Source organism: Bufo bufo, chromosome 5, assembly GCF_905171765.1.
Source record: "Bufo bufo chromosome 5, aBufBuf1.1, whole genome shotgun sequence".
Classification (NCBI taxonomy): Eukaryota; Metazoa; Chordata; class Amphibia; order Anura; family Bufonidae; genus Bufo; species Bufo bufo.
The window spans coordinates 216,421,736-216,434,020 of NC_053393.1; the positions used below are offsets into that span (position 1 = coordinate 216,421,736).

The window sequence follows — 12,285 nt, forward strand, 5'->3', positions numbered from 1 at the left end:
CAGATTTGTTATTTATTTTATTTACATTGACCATTTCTGTACAATGTAAGACGGTACCTGAAATCATCGTGGATGGAAGCTATGTGTCACAGAGGTTCCTGGCCTCGGTGAAGTAAGAGCCGGTATTTTATGTGTCAGCAGCAGCTACTGCTAATTGACACCTAAAGATTTAGCATGGCTGTTATAGCTGATCCGGGACAGCTCTTACTGGGAGTAGTCAAAGTGCTGGGTGGGTGACAGTGGAGCTCGGGAGTCTGTGTGCTGCGAACTGAGGGCTGTGCTGGGATTTGAGGTTTGAGCTGTGCTGGAGGACTAAGGCCTATGGACTTGATGAGGCTGAACTGCTAACAGGGTGTGAATTAACACCGAGCAGAAAAGGTGACTTTTATTGTTTATGGACTTTCCTTGTGTGTGAACAAACACCAAGCCACCTGAGTTTTGTGATACACCTTATCTGCATTTTGTTATACACCAATGTGTGAATAAACACCGCTGTTTGATTCAAGAACTGTGTACTTTGCATCTATACTGCATCCGCTAGTCCTAACTACCAGAGCGAATCCCTACAACAATTAAAAATATATATCCTCTGGCAACCCTTTTGATGAGTTCTCTAATATATTTTTGTATTAATGATTTCTACACACAGCCATTTATTTTGTATGCTTTCTACTAAACTACGCAGCATTTATTTGCACAATGAAAATTTCTCTCTATGTATACGTGGCTTGCCCAGAAAAAATTGGAGCATCACTTGCTTTACTTCCTGGTGGTATTATGTCACTAGCTATAATGAATGGGTAAATGAGGGTACTGCCACACATTCTGGTTTTTGATGCTGGTTTTGAAGTTGAAACCAAGAAGGGATTCCAAAAAGAGTTGTATCTGCCCTTAATATGTTTCCTCCTTTTATGATCCAGGTCAGATTTTTGCTTCTAAAATGGAATAAGAAAACCTGAAGGTGTGGCAGCACCCTGACAGCTTTTAGCAGTACCTAAGCTTCAGGCCACATACACATAGGCCAGTTTCACACTAGTGTTTTTATATTTGGCAGGTTGTTCCAGCAGGTTTTCTCTGCATTGTGCCATTGCCTTAAGGTACTGCGTTGCTCTCCAGCCCCATTATCTATAATGGGGACCAGCGGAGATCCGGCTGCAACCCGGCTAGTATGTCGAGAATCGGCCGAAAGACGTTTTTGTCCGGACGATTCAAGGCATGTTTTGCCACGTTACGGCTGGAACTCCTCCTGTTCCCATTATAGTTAATGGGGCTAGCATGTATCAGGTAGCGTCTGTCAATGCTGGATCCAAACATCTCCGGCAGGTGTCTAGCACTAGTGTGAAGCTATCCTAATATTACTAGATTAAGCAATTTTAAATATTTTCCAACTGTACAACAAATGTTTCTTTGATTTCATAAAAGAGTAATAGAGAGAGCAATACATTTTATTCACAGCAGATCTACTGTAAGCATCTGGTGAGTGGGACAAAAAGCAAATGAGAAACCTCTCTACTAATTAATCAGTGCAAGAGAATCAAGGTATCAATTACATGCTGCTTTATTTTGCTTATGCCGAATGCATGCTGCCTTATTTTCCTTTTAACTAGACCCAGGGCATCAGCTATACCTGTCACAATAAACTAACATATAATTGATACATTGATATTGCTCCACTGATTAATTAGTGTGAAGTGTGAATTTCTATTCCTTCATTCCCAGAGATACAGCACTCAGCGTTTATGGCTGCATATTTCTTTGGCTTTTATGCCTATTTGTTGATTTCTTTCTCGTTAGGTTTCCTCATATTCTGTCACATTGAATAGGCAGGTGCAGCAAATGAAAGCGCTTCCAGGATTCATGTGCATAAGAACTGTATATCTAGGAAACACAGCAGATGTCAAAGTTGAGTGGAGGTCATTTATCATGGCCTCTTATGGCAGTTTTAGATGTAATGCGACTTTTCAAATGCCTGTGTGCCTATGTTTGGGCGCACACTATGTTTTTATGCTGTCCTAGGGGAAAGCAGGGGCCGGGCCATAGGCACCAGCAAATTCACTAACATTTATGCTTGCTCCAGGCTTAAATGACAACTGAAATACACTCCAGTCAGAGACTAGAGTAGATTTCATTGTCTAGGAGCACGAAAACCAGAGGATGTGCCTAATATATGACGAGGCGTGCACCGTGTCATAAATTAGGTGCATCTTTTGGCAGCACAGGGACTATCAGAGACTGGTGTAAAACGATGGTCTTTGATAAATGACCCCCAGTATTGTTTTTTGTTTTTTTTTACTCACCTCCAAGTTTTTAAAATACATAAATACTTTTTCCATTAATTGGCTTAAAGGGGTACGATGGGACATTAAAGGGATTTTCTCACCTCGTTTTAGCTTATAGAGCTGCGGACATGCACGGCTAGATCACCTCTAGCATGTCCGCAATACACCTGTCCCATAAAGCGGTGTCCTTTTATTGTGTTTAAAAAATGATTTTATAGATATGTAAATGATCCTGGTAAGGTGCCCAAGGGGCTGTGCTAACCTTCTTGGAGCCCAGCCACGCACCCCTGTGAAGGAGCCCAGCACCGCCTGCGTCCTCCGAATCTCCTCCTTGCTCACAATTAGATTGCAATGCCGGTATAGTGTTCCTTTCCTGTGCTGGCATCAGCCTCAGGGAAGGAACTGCGCATGTGCGAGCTCGCGCATCGCGAGATTACGGCAATCTAACTGTGAAGAAAGGAGGAGATTCGGAGGACACAGGCGGTGCTGGGCTCCTTCACAGGGGGGCGTGACTGGGCACCAAGAAGGTTAGTACAGCCCCTTGGGCACCTTACCAGGCTCATTTACATATCTCTAAAATAATTTTTTAAACACAATAAAAGGACACAGCGCTATAGGACAGGTGTATTGCGGACATGCTAGCGGCGATCTAGCCGTGCATGTCCGCAGCTCTATAAGCTAAAACGAGGTGACAGAATCCCTTTAACACTGATGCGGTATCACTGAAATCACTGTTTGATCAGTGGGGAGTTCTACCTCCGGGACCCTCACTCATCAGCACAATGTAAGGGATGCAGAGCTCTTCTTTACATAGGCTTGTGTGTACAAGCAATGGCACTGGTACTGTAGCTCATCTGATTGAAGTGAATGAGACAAGCTGCAGTACCAGGTATAAAAGCTGGACAAGTAAACCTATGGTATGTGCCTATGTAAACAATGCTTGATTGAAAAGGTTTAAAAGGGAGACAGGTAGAAACAGATCGACTGTAATAGGAAAAGAAGACAAGTTGTGCAGATGCACTTGCAGTAACCTGCCGGGGTGTGTGTGTATGTGGAGGATGGGAGTGGTAGGTGCTATTAGGGTAGTAGCAGTACTCACGGATCATGGTGCAATCTTCACACTGGTGCTCCCTAGGGCCATGTAGTGACTGGAGGGAGCACCCTTTCTTTCCTCAGGGCACTCCCTGGACTCGGGGCTCCTGCCTGGTGATGAAAGGGGTGCCTTTGGTGTTAGGTGTTTGGGCACAAGGCAGGAGAGTGGATGAAGTGACCGGAGGATGGTAGAGTCAGTAACTAGACCAGTTGGTATCAATAAATAAGTCTCTCTCTCTTTACTAAAGTGCAGAATAGAAGTAGTAGTATATCTGACAATAACAAGGCACAGCTTCAAAGCATACAGATCACTGTATGAGCAGCAGCAATGATGGAGGTTGTAGTACTCCTTCTCTTTTACTTTCTAAAGTCTCTCAATAGAACCATAGGTATGCAATGATGTACTTGTTAACCATTTCTGAATTTCATAGGCGGAGGGGTGAAGATATAAGATATGGGCAGCCAACCGTCTTAAAGTGTGGAAGGATGTATTAGCAATGTTCCCTCTCACAGCAGCAAAGTCTCTGAGCCATTAACGTGCCTAATGCCTTGCCATCTGACACCACTGCGGGGCCTTGTAGATTTTGAACCTTCTAATTTTCTTCTCTCTGGAGCACTTTTGATAATAAAGTAAGCTTCCTTGGCAGTAGAAGTCTCAGACATGAAGGTTCTTTGAGCTCAGGCCTAGCTCTGAGGAGTTTGCGCATGTAGGACTTCACTGTACCACAGCTAAGAGCAGACTTCACCACTGACTAACCAGGGGGCAGAAACGTAGCAGGATAAGCCAAAGTGTTAACCTTTAATTGTCCGTACAATGCTATTAGGTACACAAATTTAACAAATCACATTTAGCTTAGCAATATAACATTACATCAGTTAACCCTTTGTAGTGACCCTGTTCTGGAGTAGAGTTTTTCACACTCATCTTTTTGGATTGTGCAGAGATGCACAACATCCATAAGCGCCTTACTAGAAATTGTCCCATGCAGGGCTACTGCCAACAATCCATCCGCGAAAAGAGCAAGAGTTTCAGGTGAGTATACTTTGAAGGGAGGTACTGCAAATAGATCTTGTCTTTGTATTGTAGAGCTGACAAAGTGTGCTGTCTACACACGAAATTCGTAGTGTATGTAAAATAAACATTTTTTATTTTATTTTTTAAACTTTTGTGGTGGAAATTGCTTCTGTGGCAGCACCAACTAAATACGATCAATTTGTAGTACATCCTTTCAACCTGTATTTACATTAAAGGGGTAAAACTCTCACAGTCATATCCCCACCAATCAAACATAAATAGCTTATACAAAGGATAGGCCACCAAACTAAACTAAGCAAACTAAATAAATAACTTACCATATTAATATTTGTTCATCTAAAAAGAATAAGGCTACTTTCACGGCTCCGTCATGGATCTGCAAAAACGCTTATGTTACAACAATACAACCGCCTGCATCCGTCATGAACGGATCCGGTTGTATTATGTCTTATATAGCCATGACGGATCCGTCTTGAACACCATTGAAAGTCAATGGCGGACGGATCTGTTTTCTATTGTGTCAGAGAAAACAGATCCTTCTACATTGACTTACATTGTGTGTCAGGACGGATCCATCTTGCTCCGCACCACATCGTGGACAGAAAAACGCTGCTTGCAGCGATGGGGACGCAACCAAACAGAACGGAATGCATTTTGGGGCATTCCATTTAATTCAGTTCAGTTTTGTCCCCATTGACAATGAATGGGACAAAACTGAAGCGTTTTTTTCTGCTATTGAGATCTTATGACGGATCTCAATAGCGGAATTGAAAACGCTAATGTGAAAGTAGCCTAAGTTGTAGCTGCCCCACAGCCAAAAAGTAAAATGCTGTTGATGTGCTTCAGTGTCTGTTCTATTCACGTCTGCAGTATTCCCCGACATATACAGTGACTCCAACATATGCCACTGTGTAGCCATACATTGGTATACATTTGCTATTGGCACAATGCAAGAAAAAACTCATGATATGCTTATTTTGTAGCATCCCACTGTATTTGAAAGCACAGTCTGCTGCACTTTCCTATACAGTAAAAAAACAAAAAAGGTATGCCTACACATGCCACCCCATTGGCTTATGGTTATATTCGACATATGTGCCAGAAACTTCCTCTACACCTATGCTACACATGCATGCTTAGCAACTCACTGCAGGATGACTTCAGCTACCTTCAGCTTCTCTGGATAGTTCATCATTATCTGATCGGTAGGGTCTGACACCTGGGACCCCCACCGATCAGCTGATCAGAAGGCACCAGGGGATAGGTCATCAGTTAAAAAGCTTTAGAAAACTTGTTTACAGTATTTATTAGTGTTGAGCGCGAATATTCGAATAGCGATTTTTTTTTTGAGAATATCGGCACTTTGCTAATTCGCGAATATTTCGAATATAGTGCTATAAATTAGCTATTTCGAATATTCGTTTATTTAATTTTTTTATTGTTATATTTTTTTCTTTCCCACTTCCCAAAAGTAGTTCTTACCTGTCCTGAGGATTCCTGGCTGCTCCAGTCAGTGCCCGTTGCCGCTTCTGCCGACTTCCGTGCTCATGGAGCGTCCCCATCACCATGGGAACGCCTCCATACTAGAATGTACTGTCGGATGTGAGAATTAAGTTGAAATCGCAATGCAATTAATATAACTTGAAGTAATCGCATTGCGATTTCAACTTAGACCTGGTTTCCTATGGATGGCTTGGTAGAATTAGCGAAGATGACGAATAGGACGAATGTATTCGTCATATTCCTCAAAACGAAGATAACGAAATATTCTCCATCTTCGTTTTAGCTCCATATTCGTCAACTTCGCTAATTCTAGCAATCAAATAGGAAAGTTGAGTATAGAGACAGCTGTGTTTAATTCGCTATGCGATTTATATTACTTTGCTTTTTTTTTAAATAAATAGAATAATTATAATAATTATCAAGTATTATAATTATTCTATTTATAAAAAAAAAATTTAAGTAATATAATCGCATAGCGAATTAAACACAGCTGTCTCTGTAGTCAACTTTCCTATTTGATTGCTAGAATTAGCGAAGTTGACGAATATGGAGCTAAAATGAAGATGGAGAATATTTCGTTAACTTCGTTTTGAGGAATATGACGAATACATTCGTCATATTCGTGATCTTTGCTAATTCCAGATATCAAACCAATAGGAAAGTTACCTTAACCACTTCCCATCTGGGCCATTTGCCCCCTTCCTGACCAGGCCAAATTTTGCAAAACTGACCTATCTCACTTTATGTGGTAATAACTTTGGAACGCCTTTATTTATCTAAGTCATTCAGAGATTGTTTTCTCGTGACACATTGTACTTCATGATAATCATAAATTTGAGTCAAAATATTTCACCTTTATTTATGAAAAAATCCCAAATTTACCCAAAAATTAGAAAAATTCGCAATTTTCTAAATTTCTATTTCTCTGCTTTTAAAACAGAAAGTGATACCTCATAAAATATTTATTATTTAACATTCCCCATATGTCTACTTTATGTTGGCATCATTTTGGAAATGTCATTTTATTTTTTTAGGACTTTGGAAGGCTTAGAAGTTTAGAAGCAATTCTTCAAATTTATAAGAAAATTGCCAAAACCCACTTTATAAGGACCAGTTCAGGTCTGAAGTCACTTTGTGGGGCTTACATAGTGGATACCCCCATAAATGACCCCATTGTAGAAACTACACCCCTCAAGGTATTCAAAACCGATTTTACAAACTTTGTTAACCCTTTAGGCGTTCCACAAGAATTAAAGGAAAATGGAGATCAAATTTTTAAATTTCACTTTTTTGGCAGATTTTCCATTTTAATCAATTTTTTTCTTTAACACATCGATGGTTAACAGCCAAACAAAACTCAATATTTATTACCCAGATTCTGCGGTTTACAGAAACACCCCACATGTGGTCATAAACTGCTGTATGGGCACACGGCAGGGCGCAGAAGAAAAGGAACTCCACATGGTTTTTAGATGCCATGTCCCATTTGAAGCCCCCTGATGCACCCTTACAGTAGAAACTCCCAAGAAGTGACCCCATTTTGGAAACTAGGGGATAAGGTGCCAGTTTTATTAGTACTATTTTTGGGTACATATGATTTTTTGATCATTCATTATAACACTTTATGGGGCAAGGTGACCAAAAAATTGGTTGTTTTAGCACAGTTTCTATTTATTTATTTTTACAGCGTTCACCTGAGGGGTTCAGTCAAGTGACATTTTTATAGAGCAGATTGTTACGGACGTGGCGATACCTAATATGTATACTTTTTCTCATTTATTAAAGTTTTACACAATAATAGCATTTTTGAAACCAAAAAATTATGTTTTAATGTGTCCATGTTCTGAGAGCTATAGTTTTTTTATTTTTTGAGAGATTTTCTTATGTGGGGGCTCATTTTTTGCAGGATGAGGTGACGGTTTTATTGGTACCATTTTGTGGCACATACGCGTTTTTGATCACTTGGTGTTGCACCTTCTGTGATGCAAGGTGACAACAATTGCTTGTTTTGACACAGTTTTTTTTTTTTTTTTTTTTACGGTGTTCACCCGAGGGGTTAGGTCATGTGATATTTTTATAGAGCTGGTTTTTACGGACGCGGCAATACCTAATATGTATACTTTTTTTTATTTGTTTCACTTTAACACAATAATAGCATTTTTGAAACCAAAAAAATGATGTTTTAGTGTCTCCATGTTCTAAGAGCTATAGTTTTTTTATTTTTTGAGAGATTTTCTTATGTAGGGGCTCATTTTTTGCGGGATGAGGTGACGGTTTTATTGGTACTATTTTGTGGGACATACGCGTTTTTGATCACTTGGTGTTGCACTTTTTGTGATGCAAGATGACAAAAATTGCTTGTTTTGACAGGTTTTTTTTTTTTTTTTTTTACGGTGTTCATCCGAGGGGTTAGGTCATGTGATATTTTTATAGAGCTGGTTTTTACGGACGTGGCAATACCTAATATGTATACTTTTTTTTATTTTTTCTATTTTAAATTTTTTTTTTTCATTCCTTACTTGGGGACTTTTTTTTTTTTACATGTGAAACTTTTTTTTATTTTTTTATTTTCAACCTTTTATTTTTATTTTTTTTATTTTACACTTTTCGTCCCCCATAAGGTCATACAAGACCTCTGGGGGACATTTACTTCACTTTTTTTTTTTCACAGTTGATTTCTCCTGAGCTGGGGCTGACATAGTAGCCCCAGTTACAGGACAAATGCACCCCTATAGAGGCTGTACAGCAGCAATCCTGCGCTGTACAGCCTCACAGCAGGGCTGATCGAGGTCTCTGAGAGACCTCACACAGCTCCTGCACACTCCGGTCACGGCGGTCACATGACCGCCGGGCCGGAACAGGAAGCGCACAGCGCTTCCTTCTCTGCAGACACAGCGCTCGGTGAGCGCTGTGTCTGCAGCGATCTAGAAGGCAGGGACACCTGGGCACTGTCCCTGCCTTGTCTTAGGGTTGCCCTGCTGTCACTGACAGCGGGCAACCCGATCAGCAGCTGCATGATTAGCGTGCAGCTGCGATTTCTGAAAGGACGTTTTAAAACGTCCGTTCAGAAATAGACGTCCACCCATAGGACGTTTATATCCTATGGGCGGACGTGAAGCGGTTAAGTTAAAATCGTAATACGTGATTAGTTAAATCGTATATTAATCGCGATAACTAGAATAATGACGAATATTCGATTTTGACAAATATGAGACAAATATTCTAGCGAATCGAAATCGAATATGGCACCTCCCGCTCATCACTACTATTTATACAACGTTGAGTTCAGCATTGGCCGCCATTGGTCCAGATTACAACGGGAGCCTGTAACACAGTGAAAGTCTGTACCTGTGTGACAATGATCCCTCAGCAATGCAAATCATATCCTGGCACCTACATAACTACCTGGAGTTTAGTTGCTATTGGTTTTTCAAAGATTAGATTTTTTAACCCTTACATTGTGCCCCCCACCTTAATCTGCTGTAGGCATTCATATTTCTGCTGTAGGCATTCCTGCAGGTTCATTCAAGGGCCGTTCAGATGGAGTATATTGACAGTGGAATTGGGAGCAGATTCTGAGCCAAAAACCTCCAGGTGGCAGCTCTGAAATCACTTCCCATTGTTTTCAATAGAAGGTCAGGCTGCCATTCATGTGGCCATATTTTTTTTCTGTGACTACACTAAGAAAGGGCATGTCTTTTCTTGGCACCGTGGTGGCCATAAATCATGGCCTCCCACCGAAAACAATGGGAGGCAGTTTCTGTACTGAGCACAGAATCCATGCCAAATTCCTCTGTCAAAATATGCCATGTGAACGGCCCCTAACGTGACGTAAAAAGCTGCTTTAAAATGTAGGTTTCATTAATGGGGATCAACAGTATCCCACAGCCTAATTTTTCAATATTAGCTAAAAGGCATCCATATAGACTATATCAGTTTACGTTAGTAGACTATTTGAAAAGATATGTCTCATAATCAAGAGATGGATTGAATTTTTAAGTTCGGTTGTATCATGAGGATGATATAGTTATCCTATAAACCTAGAACAAATGGCTTGTTTTATTGTTTCGTAAAGATGGGCTACTTTATATGTTATCTATTTTGTGTATTTGTGAGATAATATGGCCCATTTGTGTCACATGGTAACCTTGGCTTTGATCTTCGCAGGCTCTTTTTATAGTTATTTTTTTCCTTTTTGAGAATCAAACAAGAGCGTTTAAAAACAGACTTTAAACTACCATAAAACGGAAATTGAACAAGTCATGACATCCATCTGTGGTTGACTTTATGATAAAGTTTAGGTGATTTAAAGCTTCTGCATCCAATTGATATTTTCTTCCAAGCTAGGTCAACATAAAATACAAATGACACAAAAATGAGCTCTGCTTTTATTCTTCTCGCTGCTGCATTTTAGATGGACAGATGAGAACAGTTGGTTTGCAATGAAATAAAAGATTATTTGTACGCATCACAGGTGCTAAACGAAGTCCAAGGTTCTACATTCAGATTATGAATCTAAGCAAAGAAAGAGTTATGGCAAAGACCCTATCGCAGTACTCTGGACTCATTCATTTTCCTGACACATCTACATCTGAGTGGTTTTCAGACTGATTTGTTGAGCCTGTAGTGTAAAATTACAATTGTCAAATGAAAAGTTTTGTAATTTCTTTAACTTTTTTGCTTTCTGTTTCAGCCTAGGCTTACAATATCATTTCTTCAATTATACAAACAGGCAATATTTATTCTAGGACAACACTAATGTGAACATGCGCTAACTATGAAGTATTGGGTATTAATAGGTTAAACTAATCTACTATAGTAACTGAATAAAAATAAAAATCTATAGGGCCAGTTCACACTGATTTATGCCCCAAAACCAGCTCCAAAAACATGTCAAACAGCTTCCACTTTTTTTGTGCTGTTTCTGGTGCAATCCATGCCAAAAACTACGAACTAAAAATGCAGATTTGTATTAAACACCCATTGGTTAAAAATGCATCAACAAACCACATCAAAAACCACAGACTCTGTGCAGAAACGTGCAGATTCCATTCTCCTTCAGTTTGTAGGAGGATTTTCAAAATCTGTCATGTGAACACACCCATATAGTGTATAGCCTTACATATCTACTAGCTATACTGTAGACCAGTGTAAAATAGACTCATAATCAGTTACCAGAATAAATATAAGTTAGTAAATTGAATGTATATGAATGTGTTTCTGTCAAACTTGCCTTAAATCTAATGTGACTTGTTTTTGTTTGCTTCAATTTTCAGAAAATTATTGGAATGCGGTCTCTTTTATTGCACCCAACTCCTTTCTTCACTTCTCTACATTCCAAGGAGAGACCAGTGCTGACATATCTTTCTACTTTAAAACTTCTGCCCCTGATGGAGTTTTTGTGGAAAACAGAGGAAACACCGACTTCATTAAGATAGAGCTAAAATGTAAGTTGGTTGACATGAAACCTATGTAGAGCTTTAGCTAGACATTTTTTTAACCTGATTCAAGCAGACTCAAAGGATCTCCGTCATCAGATATGTCACACTCTGAGACCATCTCACCTGAGACATCAGGGTCTTGGTCCTATCTTCTTAGATGCCTGCATTCTTGAAAAAAATGGATGTTTTATAATATGCAAATGAGCCCCTAGGAGCAACGAGGGTGGTGCCATTGTACCTTGATGCTCCCAGGGGCTTCACTCGCTGCCCTTCATGCTGAAGGTCAGGAAGTGAAGATGTACCCGAGGGAGCTTGGTCTCTGCATGCACTCTACAACGTGAACATGCTCCCATGAGACTTCAGGGCCGGATGTGAATACATCACTGTGGAACTTAGAGCAGCTGTTAAAGGCAGGTACAGGACATGTCTGTCATGGCCCACTAGGTCAATGTTTTTCTCAGCAGTGGCGAAGAAGCACCACAGCAAGGAGACCAGATCCTATTGGCATCTCCACATTTGTGTCAGTCTGGTTCCCACACTAGGTGCTTATCCGCCTCCTCCACATCCTCCTCCATGAACATCCTTCAGTCCCCAACAGAAAAAGAGCAGAGCATTGCTTCCACTCCCCCTCCCTTCTATACACCCTGTACAGAATTATTAGGCAAATAAAATAAAAGTATTTTGACCACATCATCCTCTTTATGCATGTTGTCTTACTCCAAGCTGTATAGGCTCGAAAGCCTACTACCAATTAAGCATATTAGGTGATGTGCATCTCTGTAATGAGAAGGGGTGTGGTCTAATGACATCAACACCCTATATCAGGTGTGCATAATTATTAGGCAACTTCCTTTCCTTTGGCAAAATGGGTCAAAAGAAGGACTTGACAGGCTCAGAAAAGTCAAAAATAGTGAGATATCTTGCAGAGGGATGC

General features: G+C 40.2%; 2 protein-coding genes across 2 annotated transcripts in view; both read left to right on the top strand.

The window, feature by feature from the left end:
- CNTNAP2 (contactin associated protein 2) overlaps window positions 1–12,285 on the top strand; it is a 2,268,074-nt gene that overhangs the window by 2,075,780 nt on the left and 180,009 nt on the right. Inside the window, exon 16 of the mRNA XM_040431924.1 lies at window positions 11,187–11,357. Coding sequence (XP_040287858.1) covers window positions 11,187–11,357 — 171 coding nt within the window. The remainder of the gene's footprint in view (window positions 1–11,186; window positions 11,358–12,285) is intronic.
- LOC121001043 (carboxymethylenebutenolidase homolog) overlaps window positions 1–12,285 on the top strand; it is a 921,426-nt gene that overhangs the window by 664,655 nt on the left and 244,486 nt on the right. The window lies entirely within an intron of this gene.